This window comes from Agelaius phoeniceus, chromosome 7 (genome assembly GCF_051311805.1).
Source record: "Agelaius phoeniceus isolate bAgePho1 chromosome 7, bAgePho1.hap1, whole genome shotgun sequence".
NCBI lineage: Eukaryota > Metazoa > Chordata > Aves > Passeriformes > Icteridae > Agelaius > Agelaius phoeniceus.
In genome coordinates this window covers 29,520,270-29,543,798 of record NC_135271.1, presented here as the reverse complement: position 1 = coordinate 29,543,798, position 23,529 = coordinate 29,520,270, and the positions used below count along the sequence as shown (strand labels likewise).

General features: G+C 37.5%; 1 protein-coding gene across 5 annotated transcripts in view; it reads right to left on the bottom strand.

The window, feature by feature from the left end:
- Positions 1-23,529, bottom strand: part of CHN1 (chimerin 1) — a 93,670-nt gene that overhangs the window by 49,601 nt on the left and 20,540 nt on the right. For 4 of the 5 annotated variants that reach the window (XM_077181382.1, XM_077181381.1, XM_077181380.1 and 1 more), the window contains 4 exons: positions 21,735-21,773; positions 18,426-18,481; positions 12,735-12,766; positions 11,743-11,856 (listed from right to left, as the gene is read on the bottom strand). In XM_077181382.1, coding sequence (XP_077037497.1) covers positions 11,743-11,856; positions 12,735-12,766; positions 18,426-18,481; positions 21,735-21,773 — 241 coding nt within the window. Of the gene's footprint in view, positions 1-8,929; positions 8,965-11,742; positions 11,857-12,734; positions 12,767-18,425; positions 18,482-21,734; positions 21,774-23,529 lie in introns of those variants that run through there. The other variant, XM_077181384.1, reaches the window with a different exon arrangement.

Genomic DNA, 23,529 nt, shown 5'->3' with positions numbered 1-23,529 from the left:
TTGACCACGAGATGTCCTCTTTATACACCCTTGACTGTCAGAGAAGTCCACATGAGCCAAGAGTGCTCAGCACTTTGCAGTGCCAAAGTGAGCAACCTTCACTGTCATCTGCTCAAGTCAGTGGGAAATAATGCACACTGAGCACATACAAGCACCTTGATGGCTCTCACTTCATCTGGAGAACCGAGTAAGTTTGAAGGTGAAGAATGATGGGCCTCAAATGACATATACATTAGAATTACTTATATTAAGAGATGCAGGTGAACTGCTGCTCTCATCAGTAACATCTGCTCTGACTACTTAAAGCAGAGTTTCAAGCAAGCTGGAGGTCACTTATTGCTCTTAGTTTTCTAGAGGTATTACACGAATTTTATCAAGAGATGATAACACACAGAAAAGCATCACAAGGCCTAATACTAAGTACACACAATGTTTTGATTTTAGCAACATCCCTCAAAATCTAAAACCAGTCTTGCCTGGTTTTGAAGTCCTGTTCTGAAGAACAAGGTGACCAAATACAGAAAAGAGACAGAACTTGTTAAAAGGTTAGTTGTCTTTCCCACAGGGTCAGAAGGTGCACCCTCCTACCCCAGGTGTGTTTTACTGAGCAGCCCCTATGCTGTAGACCTGTTCAGACTGCTGCACATGGAGTGTGTTATTGAGAGATGCTATAAGGAATAGAGTTGCCAAGAAATGAATGGTTTGCCTTTATCTAATTTCCCATTTGTTCCAAATCGATTTTTTTTCTTTATTCTTTTCTAATTGGATATGTTGTGGAGAAAGGTACTGGTATTGCCATAGAATCCCACAAGTAATAAGGCAATAAACCCCCAAAATCTCCACAAATCAATGAAACACTAGCCTTTAACAAGACTGTACTGTCAATAATGTGTCTCAGAATCCCATTTTATTTCTTTCAAATTAATTTCCTTTTTTCCTGACCACATAATGACACTATTTTTATCAAATTACAATATTAAAAAAACATACATGTTCAATTGAAAATTATTAATAAGACTTAATCTTCAATCTCACTTAAAACTATGGTTTAAATTTTCCACTAGCAAGACTATTTCCTTATGTTTACTTTCTGTAACATTCCTGCAGCCTAGTTAATTATACATCACCGTGGCAACTAAGTAGAGCCAAGATTTGATATTTCAACTTCCTGATGCTCTCCTAAAGGCAAGTACTAGTACCACTGTTTTTTATTTAATAAGTAGAAAGTGGGACACAGATAAAGTATGTTCTCTTTTGGTTTATACAGGGGAACATCAGATGTTTTTCCAAGAAAAAGAATTAGACCTCTGACATGTCAAACAGTCTCATTGTGTCCACTGTGCATTTGTTTGCAAGCAGCAGGACTAGAGATAAAAGACTTTTTTTATTCCAAGTTGTCTGAAAAGCAATCACTGTCCAGTTCCTTTGGTTGCCAGTGGGGCAGAGTAGATAACGTGGGAAAATGTATTAAACAGTAGAGCCAATGTGGCTGGTAATAAAGGATAATAAAGGACTGAGGAGTTGAATTGGGTATCATGCCATGAGAGACAGGCCTCAGAATCAGCCACCTACCTGTGTGCAGCATTCAGTAAAGAAACAAAAGGAAAAAGGGAAGGATTGAGAGCACAGATACACTCTCTTACCATCTGAGAGGATGAATTTTACAGTCCACATACAGAATTGTACAGTAGCTATTCACCACTTTCACAGGCTATTTTATGATGAGAAGAATTTCTAGACACAGGCATTGTTTAGAGTGCATAGCTGCAATCAAATGACAAATTAATACCCCTCAGGACTACTCATGTCCTCCTTCATTTCAAGCAACTTCATACACTGAACTGGGAAAATTTAAGACTGAGACTAAAGGTCACTTGGACCTAATCTTCCCTTGGAGAAAGAGTCTTAATGTGCTTTGCAGCCAGAAAGCAGAAGTCTTTCTGAAAATTAGGTGCCAGAATTTCACTTCTATTTTTTGAAAACTCTGAACCAACACTTATGACTAGACTCTTGACACTCCATAAAAAGCCACAGGAATATAAGGAATCTTGCCATCATGAATGTCTCTTAATCATGCTGTGTTCTTGGTAGTGAAAACAAATTATTCCATAGATCCTCTTTTGGCCTATTTCCTTGTCAAAGAAAGACAAGCCTTGCATGCAGCCAAAACCTCTTCTACACAATTATCCCTGAAGATCTCCAGCTCCTGAAAGAAGCTTTTTTTTTAATATTCATTGGCAACAACATTTCTGATAATGGCCAGGGTACTGCAAAACCTGCCAACTTCCCAGAATACCTGCCTGAAAAATAACATAGTTCTCAAAACCTGAGCAGTATTTTACAAGAACACAATATGTATAAATGCAATCAAATACATTAGGGGTTGATACAAATGGAGACAAAAAAATCCTTGCTGCTATGGCTGGGAAGGGTGGCAGAGTACAGTCACTATGGATAGTTTTCCAGAGCCATTTGGAAGGGCAGTACTGGCTAGCTGACTGTTGCTTGATGAACATTAATTTAGTGTAAAGTTATCTCTAAAACCTGGTAACACCCATGCTGAATGCATGTCACTTGAGTTCAGCATGGAAAAAGTATGGCATCCTTCCAAAGAGAAAAGATATCTTAGACCTGCTACTGCAATGTGCCCATCCCCTGCCAATGCAGACACAACCTTGCACTCCCTCTGTCTAACCTGGATCAAACAAAAAGGCTCAGAGCCTGGAGAGTATCACTGATAACAGCTCCCCAGCAGTCTCTCTCAACTGAGGCTGAAGACATCAGTGCCCAAACTTCCTTGTCAAAGCTGGAAAACAATTCTGCATAAATGGCATGCCAACAGCAGGCAGGGAGGACCAGAGCAGTGGCACTTTCCTGTGGATCATAAACACTGTCAGGGACAAAACAACTGCCCTAGGGCATCAGCAGTAGGCAACAACTGCTGAAAGCAACGAAGAAAAAGTGTTATCAGCCCTTGGTACCTGTATAGAGCATTTCACAAATAAATCTAACAAAATTAGAAAATAATTTCTTTGCTTCAGTGTATTATTTTACCATCAACAGCTGATTTTCACCATCTTAAAATTTTGAAAATATGTCAGCTGATCAAGTACTATGGTATGCTAGTAATATGCAGTAAGAACACTTAATACTTAAGGTAAATGTTACTATTCTTGATCAGTGGTAAGCATTTGAAAATAATCTGTTTGGTTTGAACAGATGCATTACCTCTTCTTAGTACTGTGCCTGTATGCCTTATTCTATTTAACCTTATATAAATTACTGGGATCCATTTGATGATTGAATCAGAATCAATACCAATGTTTTGGGCACTGGTTTACTGCTCTTTCTACCTGGTGACAGTTCCATGCTTCCTGGAAATAGACTCACTGTGGTTAGTGGTTAAGACACATTTGAATTCTACATGCACACAGGAATGTATTAAAAGCCTGGTGTCTTCTCTTTACATGAGAGCAATATTTGGAGACCTATGCCAGCTTGCCTGGATAAAGATCATCTGGAAATGTTACTTGCAGGAAAGTTACTAACTTTCACAATTGCCTAACACATAAATAAGGCTTACAAAAAATTTCAAAGAAATGTTCTTCAAGAGGTAATTTTACCATGTGGCTTCATGTTACAGAGAGCTTTCATATTACTTTAAAATAGAACTGTGTTTCAATCCATCTAAATTAAGGTATCAACCCTACCACTGTCTGCTCAGCAAACTTCAAAATGTGCATGCAAACTTTACTCAATGTAAAACATTTTCATTTTAGGTCATATATGACATTGTTTTTCTGGTCTATTTGAAGTAGAACAACATCAGCAATGTAGCAGGAATTCCACTGCAATTGTGTACTATGGAGAGAAAACTGCCACAGCATAATGCTCAAACATGTTCATTTTTGTTTCACTTAGAGTAGCTTTTCCTACAAGGGTTTAAGTTCATAGAGACCAAGAATGGTTGGAAATGCACCTTGAAAGGTTGTCCAGTCCAATCTCCCTGCAATAAGCAGTGACATCTTAGACCAGGATGCTCAGAGCCCCATCCAATGAATTTTGCCAGGTATGGAACATCTGCCACTTCTCTGGGCAACCTGTTCCCGTTTTTACCACCCTCATCATAAAAAAAAATTTATTTTGTATCTACTCAAAATCAACCTCCCTTTAGTTCAAAAATTACTCATGACTGTCATATTTCTCTTTTGCTTCTCTAGACTTGCTCACACTAAAAGCAACTTGCTCCTAATTTATTCTTCTAAAACAATGTGGATATTTTAATTCAGTATATCAAGGAAACCAGAGTGGAAGACATCAAGTGAAAACCCAAAGAAATGTTCTTATTGTAAATAGCTTTGCAAGTCCAGAAAAGGTTTTTGAAGAGCAGAGTGGAGCAACATTATTTTTGCTGTTGTTCCTGTTTGTTTGGGTTTTTTCCTAAGGTTTCCACAGCAGGTTGTTGTTCAGGGTCTCAAGAAAACCCAAATTCACTTAGATTAAAAAGAAAGAAGCTACAGTAAGATTTCTGTTCCACAGAGATTTTGTCAAATCTGATTTGCCTTAAGCCACTGCTAATTCAAAGCTTACAACGCAGGTTTACTTAACTTACTTAAAGCTATTACTGAATTTACTATTCACTTAACTTGTTTTCTCAGTGTATTCTACCTCAAATCTTCTGGTACTCACTCATCCCTTCTTGCAAACAGTGAGATTCACCAATATACACATCATGCTCTCTAAATGGTTTTTCCTCAAAGCTGCCTTCCTTGACAATAAACAAGCATAATAACATAAAATGACATAGTTCCTGCATATATAACATGCATTGTTAGAATTCTTGGGGCTACTAACAGTTCATCAATGAAGATTAATAGCTTTTTGACTATTATATTCTGTTTTTCTAGAGTACAATTTCTTCTTTCATCCAAGTGCAGCAATAAATGGGGCAGATGTCAATTTATTACTGAAACTGTTAGAGTTCATTTATCTCAAGATACAAAGGAAAAAAAATTAGCTTGATTCTCTTTCTAGCGCCTATCAAATCAGGAGGAACCATACTCAGCTGAGCTTCACCAAGTATAAAGGAGGGAGAAGGGAAAGGAAAACTGGGCCAGATAATACATACTGGTGTCAGTTCTTTTGGTGTTTGAATAATTAATAAGTGTTTTGATGAAGACAATTATGACATTAAACAACAATGTAAGATTATTGTGTGCTATCTTCAAAACACGTCTATAAAGCACCCACAGTATCTACAGCTGATGAAGTACAGGAATAAAGGTGTTTCTCCAAATACAAAAATTTCTAAATATGAATTTAAAAATATCCAAAATAAGAGGCCAATCAAAAGGACTAACTTGCAGATAGATTTCTACCTAGCATTTTCTAAAAGCAGTAGAGAAAAAGAGGCATTCCAGTAGAACTTGCTGAAGACAGAAAATATATGTATGCTTTGACAGGAGAGGAGAGCATAATGTACTTGCATACACAATTTGATTAGCAACTGATTGCATTACAATTTGATTTTTTCAACTATTATTTCAACTCCAACAGTGCCTAGAAGCTTTAAACCAGACAGATGTTATGCAGCATAAAACCAGCAAAGTGCAACACAGATTCCTGCTCAGGAGCTGTGACTGGGGGTAGACTGAGAGATGGGCTACAACTTCCAGTCTGTCTATCTTCTTAAGATATCCTAGACTTTTGTACTGAACAAGCATGTGAGACAATAGAGAAAACATCTTCTCTAATGGAGAAATGAGGCCTGCAGAACTCCATGGCCTAAAGCCAAATCATATATGAAGCCAAAAAGTGAGCCCAGAGCTCCTGAGCTCCAGCACAGTCCTCAGCACAAGCCCAGCAGATCATAGCAGGAGCTGCAGCCAGGGTGAAGGACACGGCATAAATGAACGTGAGCTGTGCACACCAAGGACAGGCATCTCTTGGACAAGCTCTCCCAAAAATGCTCACAGCATGCTGAAGCAGAGAGTATTCCTCTGAGAAGTGCTGAACTTAACACCAGCAGGAGAAAGACTGCAGTAAACTGAATTGCTAAAGATAAATTAGACACTCTAGCCAAAAGAAAACAGAGCTGACAACAACAACAGATGGGAAGAGGAGGGAAGGAGAACAGGAACACAGCAAGAAGACATGAACCATAAGGAAAAAAGCATTCTAGTCTGTGGGAGGACCTAGGTAGCCAGTTAATTACTCATTAAGGTTAGTAGCTGTTTATTATTATTCTAAATACTTAAGTGAAGCCATTTCAGTAGTGCCCAGGTGCACTTACATAAGGCAGATGATAAGCAAACACCTCACATGTTTACTGATAGCTGAACCTTACATATTATTGACAAACTAACAGAGTCAATTATTTAGTGTGAAATTTTATGTAGGAAAAGAAGCTTTTTACATGGAACATGATTTAGATAGAGGGCCAATTGTTTTACTTGAAGCAGAAAAGCAAGCTCCAGAATTTATTACCACCTTTTTCCCTGTTGGTTTTTTTTTTTCAGCTAGCAACCAAGGAATATTTTATGAATATTTTAGAAAGGATTCTAGAAACTGAATTCAACCCTTGCTATTGCCAGTCACTTCATTTGCAAATCAGGTAAAAAAATACACAGAAAGATATGCAAAGTTTAGTCTTTAAAATGGTCTTTAGAATTTTTCCCTACCAACTAGCATGATCTCAGAATACTGTTACCATGGTAAAGTGAAGAGATGCAGTTAGCTACTGCTTTGCTGGGCTCCTTCTGACTACTTACAGATCAGCTGTAGATGCAGGATAAACTATGATCAGATTTTGATACATTCATAATTCAAAAAAACATAATTCACTCTTATCATGTAGAAAGTAGTTCCAAACAATTCTTCTTTCCCCAACTGCTCTCCCCTGCCCCAGTATGTACAACAAGGCTTTTCAGCAGAACCAACAGTGCTCATCTCTGAATTCAAGAAGCCTTTTGCAGATGTTGAATCCTACATGTGTAAGTAATCCCACAGCAGTCAACACGTGTTCTGGAACAGCACTACACACGTGTCCCAAAAGAGCCCACTGAAAATAAACAGAATCCAGCTACCAAAGCAGTCATCCTCTGAAATTTAAAAGGTTCATGTGCAGCATTATGCCCTAAAAGCCTACCAATTAGGTCTCCTTTTAAAATGCCTGTGGCTAGTTTCTTAAAAAAAAGTCATAATCCAGGGATTGAGAATGTATGTATGAATTTGCACAATACACGTTGACTAAAATAAAGATTACTAATTTTTGACATTCATTTCACCTGAAGAATTCTTTCCTGGTGCTACATAATCTTCAATGTGCCCAAACCTCCAAACATAAAGAAAACATGACTCATAATCATGGCTCACATTATTACCTTTTTTTTAAAAACAAAAAAAAACACATGCTGCAGAACCTTATTTCAATTCATTCTCAGTATCACAACAATAGAATTTGCAGGAAGGGAAACCATGGTAACCAATTAAATGTGCTACAGCAGCTATCTGCTCAAAAGAACATGCAGTACCATCACACTTCAACGCCTACCACTAGTACACTCTCTACCCATTCCCTCATTATCCTCATTCTAATTATTAAACAAGCTCTCCACCACAGAAGGCTACATTGCAAACCATGTCTATTGTTACTGCCATTTGCTATAGCTCTTAACATTAAGCAATGTACTAATCTTTTGCCAAACGTAAAAGCAGATCTAATGGCTCCAGAAGTGAATTAGGAATTTTCATTATTTTAAATCTGCTTGGAACACTGAATTAGCATTACAATGCATTTTATATCTTTTTATTCTAACAGAGACTTGATGATATGTATGGACACAGATATATATCTACAATCGTTTTCTCATGTCAGTAATTTTTTTTAAACCTCAAGACTGTAAAACATTTTCATTGGCATTCTCTGATTGGTGAATGCATCCATGATTAAGTACAGGCATTAAATATAGTAGGGTGCTGATTTACTGCTCTCAGTTGTGTTTATGCTTCATTCTCCTTTATATGGTATCTGAGCTTACACAATTTTACAGGCTTTCTTAGGCTCTGAACATCAATTTTATTTGAAGGACAGCTCTGACTATTTAGTCAAACTTCTATACTTCAAACAACATTTAAATTATCATTTTCTTTTTCTTTAAGAATGTACTTCTATCTCTCTTACAAATTCTGAGAAAACTATTTTCTGAAAAAACCCCACCATCTTTTGTTTCAAATTTATATTTAAAAGGTAGTCTGCCTTTAAAAAAGTCATGATGCAAATTAATTGCACAATAATGGATGAAAGTAGGCAAAAATAGCTCATCATAAGACGATCAAAATGCAGCTTGTTATATAAGTGGAAAGAAGATTTTACAGTAACTCAACAGCAGCTTTAAAAAATGAAAAGTTTTTTTTGGGTAAGAGTCACTTTCCCTACCTTACAAAGAAAAAATATTAAAAATCTTCACTTTGAACTCAATTAACTATTCCACAGTATTACACTAAGAACAGCTGACCGCTTTGCTTTAGCTTGCAAAAAGTATTATTTTTCCTGTCCTATATTTGGTCATTTAAGTGGTGCTAGGCTATGTCTGCAGCTATAGCAGCTCAGGAACAAGATCTTCAGATCTACTAAAGCTAGTTCCATAAAAGCATCACAGCCTAATGCTCCACAGTGGTCAAAGCTCATTTAGAAGGCTTTAGAGAACAAAGAACTAAAACACGTGGCGCAGTTCATCTTGAACAGGATGGTGGACACTGAGTGTTGGACATCAGCTACAATAGCTGGTGGAATCAAATGTAACACTGAGTGTCCCATGATGATTTGAGGAATTGTCTGGCTTGGGTCCTCAGGACAAACCACAAAAAGCTTGTTCTTCTCCATTTCAGAAAGGATGGCTGGAAACATTCCATGACAGAGACATCATACCTTGCCACAGGAAGGGACATGATCCTGTTTCACTACACTGCTCTTCACGACTGGATGCACTGGGTTTCTCAGGGTTCCCAGGCACGCTGACACAAGCACAGGAAGAAGACATCTGCCAGAGCTGGACGTGCTGGGCCGTCTGTCTCACTGAATTGCCTGCCTCCCCAGCAGAGCCACCGGCAGCTACAAGCCAGGAAACAAACCTGTCTCAGTCTCAACAGCAGCTGCTCCTACCCACAGCTACCACAAGACTTTTATGCCTCCATGAACTGGGATTTCATGATGCAATCACACTTCATAGGCAGTTTCCAATTTGCCCTAACCAGAATTGAGAGACTGTCAATGACTGACATATCAGACAACAAACAGTGAGAGAGATTGAGTAGACAGACAGAAATACAGAGGGAACCAAGTATTTATGCCAAGAGTTGATAGTACCTTTAAGAATCTGAATTTTACTCAACTTTTTTCAATTTTTTTAACCAAAATGTGCCTGAAAACCAATCAGAAAACACGGATATTTCACTTTATGTTTTGTCACTATGCTATTGCAGAATTAGAACACCTCCAGAGAATTGCTGGGTTAACTTAATAAGGTCCTTGGAATCTGTTCTGTCTGTTTTTTATGTAACAGCTGACCAAGTTTTCTTTCCTCCCACACCTTCTAAGGGGTAAAACAAAGGTAAAGAAGGAAAAGCAAAAATCATACTGATCTTAAAGCTAACATGACTGCTTCAGAGACAAAGTGGCACTTAAACCTAGTATGAAAATACCAAATTTGTTCATACAACCAGAAGAGAAAGGGTGAAATTAGAGACCCTGAACTCAATCAAAGCTTTCTGTTGAACTTGGAAAAGTTTTGCTCATACATACCATCCTACTGACAAGCTCTGTTTTTGGCCATGGAAATTACATTCTTAAATTCCTGCTGGGATTATCTGAACTGCAGATGGGGCTATCTTTGCCATCTGGCAGAGTAGTGACCCAAACACAAGTGATGCTCTCAGAAAAGGATAGAACTACATAAACTCAACATGGCAACCACAGGAAACTTCTCACAGTCAGGATGCACAGAGAGACTGCAGAAAGGACATAGTCTTTAAGAGAGGCTACAGTGTCAGAAACACAGTCAGTGGGCATTTTGGCTAATGGTTATACTCTGCATTTATAATTCCAGGGAGAGGAAAAATAAAAACTGAGAAAAACTCTTCCTCCAGTCAATGGAAACGCAGACTCCTGCTACACTGCCTAGTAGTGATAAAAAAGAAATCCTAGTGGTAAAATCCCAATGTGTGGAAGACAGAGCAGCACAGTTCACAGACTTCCACCTAAGATACGAGTTAACAGCCTCATTCATACACTTGGAAGGCCAACAGCAAGAGAACAGAGCATTGCCCACTGTGGGAAGGAAAGCAGCCAACTAGACCCACTGCCATAGATACACAAGTCATTTATCATTTAAACATAATGAAATGGCTGCAAGATGCTGCAGTTTCAGTTTCTGATGTGTTTTCTCAAACACCGAATTTCATCAAAATAAATCAATCATAACAACTTTGCCATCATTTGAAACCTTTTCCCGAACTAATCACTGACTGATCATTAACAACTAGCCATTCTTTTCTCTATTTGGCATAAAATTGATTTTATTGTTTTCAAAGAGGTTTTCTAGTGTGAGATACCATCAATCCTGGGAAAAAAGCCATCTTTTGACTTGCTGGACTGGAGGTGCATTTGAGAAACAACCTGTAGCAATACATCCTACAAGATGCTCAACACCTTCATCTTAGTCTACAGGCCCTGTGTCTTCTGCATCATTGGAAGCAGGGAGTGGGAGCTCTGCCTTCAAGCCAGGTGTTACAACAACTGATTTCTTTGTAGCTTTAAAAGAATATTGCAAGAGCAGAAGATGATGAAATTGAGTACTATTTTAATAAGAAATACCAAATTTACACTGTTAATGAAAGTCAGTGTAAATGTCAATAATGTTTGTCTTTTATTACTACATAAACAAATATCCTATGAAAATATATTCTTTTTTCCCCTAAAAAACTAATTCATCACAACCTATTATTTAAAGACACTATTATTTTAATCATAAACATATTTTACCCATTTAAAACTTGCAGTAACTGCATCTTCTCCTTCAGTGTTTTTCTGTCCCACTTAGATTTACAACATTGCTAATAATCACTATCTCCCATCTGAGTACTCAGGTTTACAGCACAGGCCAAAATAACCCCCAATATTTAAAAGTAATTAAGCTATTTAAACCTCACAACTACTTTTGAGTTTTTTATTTATAGCTGACCCACTTGCCAGAGTTTTGCAGAATGAAGAAGCAGATCTGCAAGCACTGTGAGCTAACAGGTGTTCAGACAAAAAGGGCCTCCCAGTGTGCTGCCATCCCATGGAGAGACTGGGGGGACTGAGTGCTCTGCAGCAGCAGCTGCCTGGCCAGGACATGCCAGGCTGCTCAGGGAACTCATGAGGTGCCTTTTATTTCTTGATCACCTGCTCTCCCCACATCTGCATGGGGTCACATCTGTATCACAGTGGGAGAAGGGCAAAATGAAGCCCCACCAGCAAAAGCACAATTGCTGTTATCCTGATGGTGCAAACAATAAGCAATGTTAGCACTTCAAAAAAGGGCATGGAAGGTTAAAGATACCAAATCTGTATCTAGGGTAAAAAAGTATAATGATGAAAAGGAAATTAAAACAACTACAAAGAATTTTATGATCTGAGGTCAGCAACACAGTAAAACCATTTGAATATTTTATAAATTTAAAAATGGAATATTAATTACTGACCTTAATGCCAAAGTGTAGGTTCCAGGTTGCCTTTGGCTTTCACGAATGAGATAGCTTCCCTCTGCAACACTTAATAATTGGTCAGCTTCCTCCCTTGAGATCATCCCATGGAATCTAAGGAACAAAAATTTCTTTGAAATACATGTCTTTTCTCTTTTAAATCACCTTTTGGTCTTCATTTAAAAAACACCAATGATAGTAATTAAAAAAGAAACAAACATAAAAATGACTGATTTGGTGGAATCTACAGTTTGAATTAATTTCCCTTTCTGCCTATATTTGAATTTACTTCAAATGGTTTAGAAAGGCTTCTAGGAAAGAACATCTATGAAACAAGTATATTGTTTTTAAATCTGCATCTATCAATTTAATATGTAGAAATAAATCTGTTTTCCCCTGCTGGTTTCACATGTTTTGTGCTAGTGGCATACAATCAAACATTTTGAAGCATTCGAGGATATTTTATGTGATCCCTGAGATTTTAGCAAGTTGCTGTAATCTCAGTAATTGCTGATGTAATAACCCAGCAACACTACACATCTTTTACCAAAATAAACATAAGTAAGATCTTCTTTGTTTCTTCACACTAAATCTAACCATCTTTGCATTAGCAACCTGAAACAGAAGATACATAGAGACTGATCATATATTGCATTTGGGATCCAAATATCTTTTATTCCTAAGCAGAAACACATTTTGCAAAGCCAACAGGAGAGGGAGATAGAAAAAGACAATCCCATGAAAGCACAGAAATGTATGTATGTTTTTCTCACTTAAAGTAGCACTCAGTGATACCCATATCCATCAGAAATTGCAGCTGTAATTTTAGGCAGACAAAAGTAATAATGTAATAATGACCCAATGGTGAGACACACTGCTGTAAAAGACACAGAAGAAACAAAGAGAACAGACTAAACACTTGACACCTTTCCTGTGACTATTATTAACCAATATGTCAGGATAAACCACTTCCAGAGATGTTTGTTACTTACTCTCTTCCATAATATTTGGGTCTGTTCTCTACCTAGAAGAAACAACAGAAATTGTAATGTTTCATAACAAGAGCAGCTATACAGTAAGTGGACTGTTTACAATATAGGATTAAAACCAGAAAGGGATATAATGTGAAAGTGCAGGCACAAATAATCTAGAACAGAATTTCTCCTGTGATTAGCACATAGGGAAACCAAAGGGAGACCTTCAGAAAACATTGCACTTGTGAATGGCTTAAAATGGAGTGAGAAAGGATGAGCCACTTGGATCATGTCATCCTCAGGATACACAAACTGATGGCATTAAATATTGCTTTTACAAAGTGCCAGATAGGGGAAATGAGTTAGCAGTTCATGCATGTAAGTGCACCATATTGTTGAATACACTAATACAGTGAAACATCTATAAAACTCTTAAATTTACAAGCTACCTTCCATCACAGAGCTGTTGGTGCCCTTGCTGAAATAAAGCCACTACTATGCAGCCCCTCAGAGTGAGGGCAAATGGCTGAGTAAATCATCAAGTGCCTAAGTCTTGTGCTTCACTAAACTGTGATCTGCTGTAACAGCTAAAAGACTTCAAAAGCAGGTGTGCATGTGTTATGTAGTGTAACTCCACCTTGTCTGTGCTCCAGAGATCTTATGGTGTAAAGGCACAATATGCCAGGGTGTCAGGGTACAAGTTGCCTGATAATTATTTAAGATGAAGTAATGCATCTTCATTTGTCCAGGAAGTTTAGAGCCAAGTGAGGAACACCATATCCCACAGAAATCAGCTAATAATTTAAGCCACCAGGTTATCCCTTCCGTGTTAAATTTCAAGGGGAAAACTCTTTGGGGAATAAAAGTCAACAGTTAAACAACTTGAACTACAGAAATATAAAACAATCCAGCTATGCTGAAACACAGAATTCCACATTAGTTTCTTTTTTCCATCTTTTCAACAAAAAGCCTATTAATATTAGTACTTCTCTCCAGTGTTTTCAGTGGAGTATAAAGATTTCAGATATCCAAAACAACAAAAAACAACATACATCCTGATGTACAGTCTAATAACAATTCTTCAACATTCCCAGCAAATAAAAAGCTATTGTAATGATTCATCACTTTGGAAAAAACATTCCATCACTGGAAAGATTTATCATGTCCTAAAATATTTCCTTTTCCTTTATAACAGCAAACAAGAGTTGTCTGGTGTGATAGCTGTTTTCAAAGGGCCTGAAGAGACTGGATTATTTCAAAAAAGAAGAAAGGTCTTAGATATTTTTTGTTAAATGTAGGTTATTTCTTCAATAAGAAGATAGCAACATAAACAGAGAAAAAATTAAAGCATTTTATTGTTGTTGTTATAGAAACTTGCAACAATTCTTAACTAAAACCCTTTAGCCAAGACACTAGTTTAGAGCAGTTGTTAAAAGAATAATCCTGTCATGAATAAGATTTTGTTGTCTGTCTAGTGACATTTTATCTTTACCTCAGTGAATTTATAAGACAGAACTGGAAAATTTATATAAGCAAAAGCATTCCTTTTCAGAAATGGATTAGTAACTTGACAGGGCATCTTCAGAGTACTTGCAAGTCCTAAGAAAATTTATAATATACTCTGTGCAAACATTTGAAAATGTGAATGGGCAGATGACTGGAGCAAAGCATCTGAAAAAAGCCCCACAGGACTTCCAGGCATTAGTAGCAGGCTTGCAGTTCATTTTAGTGGATGATGAGTTAAAAAGGAAAATAACCACTTCTGTTACCACTGTCTCTACTGATCAGTTTTACCAACTTGCAATAACTTCAGTATCAATGTTGATGTGCAACACTTTTTGCTTGCATACAACTCAGTGCAGCTGGAACCTCAATTCACTGAGTTTTACTGCCTGTGTATTTGTGTTTTGGGATTTTTCAATCACTTTTTACATTTATGATTAATATTAGGGGGTTTTGACATCTATATTGACATACATTGAGACTTGAAGAAAATTCCATCAGAACTCAGCAGGGGCCTTTAATTCTCTCAGAATGACTGGGCTACACACACAGTGCAGTTTGTGTGCACTGAGAAAACCACACAGACTCTCTGTAAGCCAAATTTACCATGTAAGACAGTAAACACTGTTCTCAGGCTTTCTGTAAAGCTTCTGACAGGTGTTACACCAACTGCACCCTTTGCAACTTAGACACAGTGTTCTTATCCTTAACTGCACTGGAACCAGAAGCAACGTGCAGCTTTCTTGGTCTTTTGTGTTTCCTTGGACTTCAAAGAGCTCCTGGCAGACTGTATTCTACAAAATTAATTCTACAAATGACAATTGCAGGCACCCACGTATCCCCCCTTTGCACCTGAGCACTGAAAGCCAAAACAGTTTAGTTCAGAAGCTTCAATAGTCTAACTTTCACAGTTTGTCTTCCATAAGTTAAGGAGACAAAACCAAAACATCTGGACTGGAACTAAACCCATCCAAGAAAGGAAATACATTTTAAAATAAGATGATAGCAAGAAATTGGTCCTATTAGCTAAAGCTGATAGCTGAAAATACAATGTAATTATCCACTGCAGAATTCTTTTCTGATTTGGCAATATTTTTGGACCAAAGAATTGCTGGGTATGAGTAAGAGCAGCCATAGCTGCCTCTTTTTCTTTGTATCCAGCAAAGATCAGCCAAACACTGCCTTTTGACTTCTCAGAATTTTTACTTATGGGAAAAATTTCCTGCTGTTGTTTGCTTGGCAAGGTTTTAAAAATTGCTTCTAAATTGGAAAAAAAATGGGGGGAAAAAAGCATTTCCGTTCAATGTGTTTATTTGTATATCACTAATGCAGAGGCCACGGGAAAAAACTAAGTTCTTATGATACATTCAAGAAACACAAATATAAACAAGATATCCACCATGACTTCATTTGTCTTTTTTTCAAATTGAGGGGTGAAGGCAATGAAACCAAATTTATGAACAGACAAATCAAGCAGACGTGGCAAGCACCTTATAGACATTCCTTTGGAAAAGAGCTTAGCTAAAATGAAATTTGGAAAGCCATCCTGGTCAAATATCATGCGGATAAAGCCACCTTTACAAACAGCTCTAATAAGGATGTGCTTTATATATGCTCATATTCTGTCTTTCTTGACCATTTTTACAATACTACACAGAGATGCTGTTTAACAGGTTAATTAACTATTAGCACTGAATTAGGATAAAGCCTCCTAAAAGGACAGAAAAAGCCAGTGATTTTAATTTCTCCATACTATGTATTTTTTCATATAGTTATTTTCAATTGTTCATTGAATGCTTTTATATATCAGTCAAGGCTGCCCTAAATATGCCTATGCATGCACACGTGTATATAAGATTATATGCAGAAAAAATAGTAATTTCATGGAGGAAATACAGTATTAATTGGACAAACAACATTATAATTTGCATGCAAGCCTCATGCAGAAGTCAAATAACCTTAGAATGTTATGGAATTATCAACTTTAACCTCATGGAGTATTAAAAGGCTCGGCTCTGCTGCACCTTCACAATAAAAAATCCCAAATGAATGCAATCTCTTTTTACTTCAGCGTCTCTCCACTGATCTGTGTGCTGTCTGATATGGAACTGGTGTAGCAGAGCAGAAACTTGAATTCTTTGTATTTGAGAAGCATTTCAAGTTAAGTAGGTCATTCTGTTGAATATACCTCTCAGTATCAGCACTTGTACAATGTGTGTCTTCGCACATGAAATAAAGGGTTGGGGTTTTTTTTATGGTGTGATTTCCAATTATTCTTTAACAAGTGCTTTTTCCCCCTAATCATCACTCCTGCTTTTGTCAACAAGTGGATTACAATAAGGCAAGAAGAGCAATTTATGTGTTAATACCTCACCAAATTACATATTGTTCATTCCCACTGACCTCTTTGATGTTCTCAGTACCAAATTCTCTTCCAAATGTTTATGAATTTGTTTATACAGCTGAATAATTCAACCACTTAGGAAAAGATTCTGCTCCCCACTGACTCATGTGTGGCTGCTAATAGAAACCCAGCTGAGAAAGAATAGATCACAAAGCTCAACACAAGCAGGAGAGGCTGAGACCAGAGAGAAAGGTTAACAAGTTACTGCTTGCTGAATATATTTTCACTTCAAATCAGCTCAGCTGCATAAATTGTTCAACACTTACAATGAAAAACTCTTATCTGCATTATAAGGAATTAATGCAGAAGTAGGAAAATGCACACTGATAATGTACTCCTTCAGCTTTACCTTTATTAGTTAAAAATAAGCTTCCAATTTTTTTTAATAAACTAATTCTTCAATGATAAAATGTGTATTTAATATGCTCTGTTCTGCAGCTAAATACCCAATTGATTCTTTTTGTTATTTACTTCTATTCACACTAGTTTCTACATCTACAGCTTTTATTTCTCAGTTTCTACAACCATGTTCACGGCACAGACACAGGTTCACTCTGCAGAGTTCAAGAAGCTATTTTAAAACACACAACATCTCAGGTTTTTTGTTCACTCTGACACAGGGATAGATTTACACTTAAGTTTGTAATATGTCATAATCTTGTTTTGGAATAAATTCATAGAAATATGACATTACAGACACTAATCTGTTGCATTGCATTCTCCACTGATGACAGGACTTTGCAATGTTTGGATTGTTTGCAATACTTTTGCAATCCCCCATTGACTGTAACAGGCCACCACTCACCCATAGCAAATTTTCCTTTGTAAACCAGTCCAGCTTTTTAATTAACTATCTCTATTAGAGCTAGTAACATTTTCCAATTAATAGAATTTAAATTCAGTGAAAACGTGGATGAGAAAGCTGGAGTAGTCAGTGTGATTCATATTTGAAGATTTACACAGGTGCTTTTGTATTTGGCCAGCAAGTTTCTTGTTCTATTCTAAAAAGAGGACAATCTATATCTGATCAATAGCTGAACAATTTCCATCACACCAGAGGCAGTAAAAATTTTTCATTTTCAGATACTGAATACACATTTATGTCTCTGCTTATTTGACTGATTAGTTAATAGTATTCTAAGAAACACTATGAAAAATAACTTAATATGAAATTTGCTTGTGAGTTCTTACCACCTAGGACAGAAGACCTCCAAGCCCTTCTCTGCAGCCAAACTAGCCTGGGATTTAATGCTAACATATCTTACTAAATATCCCAGACTCCTTAATCAGTTTATAATTTCTCCCTGACTACAAAGTATATGTAGTATACTACATATACTTAGTGCAGTCAAATAATTACAAAATAATTATCAAGTTAAGCATTGTATGATTTCCTTAACTGTGCTGGTACTTTCAATTATGGGTTGGTTTGGGTTTTTCAATTTCTTTGTTGTTTTTATATTTTAAAGAAATCAAAATATATACAGAAAAATGAAGGTTCTAATTCTGTGGGAATTAAAATATTCACAAATGAGATCCTCATGAGAAAATGAGGAGAAAATGTATGTTTCCATGTGTCTAAGAATCAAAAAGTAATAAATGAGTCTCAGTAAATGATGATACATATCAAAATGCTTTAAATTCCATTTTTAGAACAAATGGATTTAAGAGTACCAGTGTCTCAAGGCTACTCACTCTAATCACAGCACAAAGTGTCCCAAGGAGCCACTCTTTGGGCTGGACACAATAAGTACAGCCATGGAATTACTGGACTGTATAGAACTGAACACTTTGATACCTACCTCACGAGTGCAGGTTATTCTTCTAGGATGGGGAGCTTCCTGTTGCAACTGGTACACTGGGAGGAGGCAGAAGTTAAATTCTAATTAATAGAGCATCATTGTGTAAATTAGGCATTTTAACATTAAACACTGCAGTTTAAATAAAGGAGACTTTCTGCAAAATTTAACACAAGGATATGAAAGATATAAAAATTTACTAACAAGTGGTCAGAAAAAAAGAATGCTGCAAGCCAAAATGGAATATTGATTTTCTCTACAATGAATTAACCAAGTAATATGGAATAACTAGGTGAGATCAGACAAACAAACAGGTCAGAAAAAGAATCATAATAAACACAAACTGCAGTTCATTATTTGTCAGATCAGGCTCCTGTCAGACTTTCTTTGGTAAGCAGATGGAGCCCAGTCCTACTGCTGGGCACACACTGAATCACCTGCGATTCATCAGGACTTTATAAGAATCATTCAGAACTGTGCACTGTCAACCCCTCTGCCTTTGCCACTGCTCAGTGAGGACCTTTCTGAAGAAAGAGAAAGATGGCCTTTGCAGACCTAAAGACATAACAACTTGAGTAGCAGAGTAAAATAGCTATGGCCCAAATTATGACATACACTTACTAACATTGATATCTTCCCTCCTACTTTTTCTCTATTTTTAAATTAAGCTTCATCAAGCCAGAACAGATCTTTACAACCAGATGTAAATGTAATGCTACTAGTATGTGCAGACTTTATAGTACAATACCAAAGGAATGATTTTCAACTTCTACACCAACTGAATCTGGTTTGGCAAGTCACCTTCAAAATGAGGCTGTCAACACTAAGTTAGTATTGCAATAGTACACTAGAAATGGCAAAATGGACATTTGGAATTGTAATATTTTAAAATTAAATTATGCTGCAATCATTAGTATGAATACCAAGGTCTACATTGTGCCATCACCTTCTTCAGGTAATAAGACCATCCATACATTAATTTAACCAATACAATTTGACATAATTACAATTCTCATTTGATTCCAAATCTTTTCCACTGGCAAATGCTGTATTTGTGTGTCAAGCTACATGGGAATGGAGAAAATGGAAAGATGCCCAATGACCATTGAATCATAAGATAAACTGGAAAAAAACATTCCCTTTGTTCCAAATAAAAAAACCTAATGGTTTTTCCTGTTGCTACTAAAATCAGTTATTTCCATGCTGGGTAATACAAAAATGATTTTTGCAAGTGATGAAGAACAGCACACTGGTATATAAAAGTGCAATTATCATTTTAGGCATAGCATGACCACTTATATTGCCAGCACATAGATTCCCTAGCTTTCATTGTAAAAGCTGTATTTGATGGCACTGGATCTTGTCCATATCTAATTCTGAGAACTGCAGAGTCAAGTTCAAAGGAAAAAAAAAACCACAAAATGAAAGAGCAAGTTAAGATTTTTCTGAATTTCACAAAAGAGGAGACCCACAATCATCATGCCCAACATGAAACTGGCTGAAAACTGAGAACTATTTCCCACCTTACTTCAAGCCAGGCTGAAAAGATTTTCTGAAAGAAAATTCTTTTTCACCAATGGCAATGTCTTTCTCCTCTTCCAGTAAGAAGCACAGCAGGCTGACTAGCTAAGTTACAAAACAGGATTCCTATCCCTCCTCCTCTAACCGATGGATGCAATTCGAATTGTTCAAACAGCAGCTTTTCCTTGCTGTAATTATTGCCAGGGAAGTCAAACAAGGTACTCCTCTTTGTCTGTCATGAGACAGATCTAATCAAACCTCAGGATCCAGAGCTTTATTCTGAGCTGCATGGACAGGTTCACAATGGCAGGCAAGCCCCAGTGTGGCAGGAGAGTGGGTGCACACAAACCATTCATGCAAAGCACATTGGAGAGTGGTGCAAACACATGTGCATGTGCCCAGGCTTTCTGCTTCTGTCAAGCTGGCAGTGAGGATCTGGTATTAGAGAGGTTCAACCTCCTTCTTCTAGATTATGGTGTGGAATAAACTGGAGCCGTGTTCCCTGAGTCCACAGAAGGTACAGAGCTGGGAAAAAAATAATTGAATCTGCCCTCTTACACTTGCTCTCCTTCTATAACCATGGTTCTCACCTAGCCTTTAATTCTACATCTCTGATTAAACAGTTTCCCACAGCAGGATGGAAACTTTTAAAGTAACTACATTTTCTCAAGTGCTTAATCTCCTCAACCTTTAGAGAGCAAACATTTTCACAATGTGAAATGTTGCTCGAGCAAATCCCTTTATCCAGCCCGAAGACACCAAGCTGAACATATACAAAGTAATGCAAATGTAAGTCTGACATCCCTAAACTGTTAAGTGTTATACACACAAACATTCTGTTTTCAAAATCTGCTTTTCACAGAAGACTCTTCTTTCTTGCTTCCTCAAGTCTCAAAATGTCTAACATCTTGGCTTTTGTATCTACAAAGAACTAGAATTTATAGGTGAGCCACTGTGAGAAGCTATAATGCTCTTTTACATTTTTCTCATGTTCTCTTCCATGTCCCTAAACCTCCATTTGCACAGTCAAATAAGAGGTCATTCCTTGACATGAAATTCTTTTGCATTTAAAAATGGCTGTTTGCTTTTCTGTGGGTTTGGGTTTTTTGGAAACAAAACCAGCAAGTTGTGAAGTTCCCAAGAGGGTGGCACTCTGATCTCAGGGCAAGGCACCTGCCAGCTGCCCTGCACACCTGACTAAGGCAGCCTGCAAGGCCAGCTGCCCCTGGGCACAGGCACAAACACACCAGGAACTGCAGAGCAAGGGCAGGCTGGTAGGAAACCAGGCCCTTCTAGTCAGGGCTTCCAAAATCCTGCTTGTGATTTGTCACAGCAGGCCAAACAAATGCTCTCGTTTTACTTCATCAGCAAATTCCTGAAGAAAACAATTTATTTGGAGTTTTCTTAACTAGCTCAAGCTCAGCTCTAGTGATGCAAGGCACTAGATCACAGGAGCCCTAGAAGTTGGCAAGGATACCAACTTAAAGGCATGAGTGGAGTTTATGTAAACCCTGGTCTAGGCAGACAAACCACTACAAGCAAGACCAGGCAGAAGTGGGACAAGGCACATTAATAAGGGGCAGAGAATCTACTCCTCTAAAAAATCTATGTTCACTTGTCCTTGGGGTGGTGAACCTACCTCCTTGTACCTGTCTCTAAACAGAAGTGAATCCCTTTGATACTTCTTAAACTCACATTCTGATGAAAAGAGAAATGACTCTCTTAAAACATCCAACTGAAACTTTTTCAGCTCTAACTTGGGAAAAAGCCCCAAAATGCTGAGATACTTACAGTAAGATTTCCAAACAGGTGGTCTGTATTCATCAGTATCTGAAAAGAAACAAAAAAATCTTGATGTTGCATAGGAAACATTTTAACACAGAAAAAAACTGCAGAAGCACTTGCAGAATTATTAAGTTAATATTGCACCTAGGTTCCAAACCTACTTTTTACTATTATAGAACAACCTGTTATAATTCCCCCCTTTTTACTTAAACTAAAAATGTGAAAAGGTATTTTCTTTATCCAGCTAGGAAAAAAACTATAGAAACAAATCTGAAAAATGGCACACATGCAGATCAGAAGCCAGCATACTGTGAGGAGGAAGAATGTATATTATTTTACTATGTATATAAGTTCCATTTTCAACTACATCAGAAAGATTTTTTTAATCTCAATTTATATTCCAATAAATGAGTTTCCATGCAACTTATTCCTGCCATTAGCTTTTTCCTCTTCTGGATGGCAATTAACAACTCTTAAAATAAAATCAGAGTATGCAAGGACAGCAAAATACTTTGGAAAAATGAAGGGAGATTTTTCATACTGAGTACAAGCTCTTTTTGGAAGTAGTGAGTATATATTAAAAGTAACAACATATTTCTACTCCTAGATTTTAATTCTCAAATAAAATTTAAAAAAAATAAGATTACAATGTCTTAAGTTCTATGACCCTTATGGCTTGTGTTACAACTAATCCAACATCTTGAGCTCAGGGCTATGCTGCCAACTACAACTCTGATCCACTGTTCCACTGCTCTGACCAGCTCCAGTTCTGATGGCCAAGTCACCGAGGCTTTCAGCAAGATGCTGTGCTCATCTGCCTGGAGCTGGCAGAATTATTCCATCTCCCTACACAGGGTCCCAAGCTGAGCCCCCCCCAGAGCCAGTCTTGCTGTCTGAAGCCACTGCTGACTGCAGCCTCCATTGCCTGAGCTCTCTTGGCAATTGCCTGCCCACTGGAACTGCCTGCTGCACACAACACAATAGGAACTCCTAGTTTTTATTATAAGGTTACATAATGATCAAGCAATCTGGGAACCTGTTGCTTGAATTTTGGCCCGAGTGGCATCTCCACTTCAGTCCTTAAGGCCTGCAAAACTGAGCCTGAAACTGAGATTCTGCTTTGTCTCTCCTTCGAGCAAGCAATCTGTATTCTTCAGGTACTTGCTATAGTCCATCTCTCACACATAGTCACGTCAAATATCTCTAAACTAGAGCTCAGTGCAAGGAGATATTTTCTGGCAGAGTTTAACTGGCAGAGGCTTTGCCAGACCCTCCCAGAACATGCCCTGCCCTGACTGCACTGTAATTTTGTTCCATTTTTTACCCCATATTTTAGCTCTGTGCATGAAGAGGGTGCAGACTACCTTGGTGGCACAGTGGGTTTTACAAATACAATTCATTATGACTTTATTATTAAGGCAGCACTCAGTTAAACTGCCATCCCCCTGATTATGATGGGGCTTGATCTTTGGAAGGTCCTGCAGATGCTCTACCATGTCCTGCAGAGCAGCAGGAACACCCTGAATCTGCAGAGAGACCTTAAGCAGCTCGTGCTTCACTGAGGTAGTAAAAGCAAATCAGCAGCAACAGATGCAGCCAGGGTTATTCATTCCTGCTTTGATACCTTTAATTAAGGCAGTGCAAGTCGATTCTTTCCAGAAGCATTGTAACATGATCCCTTAGCAATGCAATGTCACGTGGAAAAGGAGCGAAATTTTAAAGTTTATATAATGGCTTTAGTCCCAGAAGACAACTCTTACACTACCACCTGAATTTACTTTTGATATACTCTGGGTTTTGG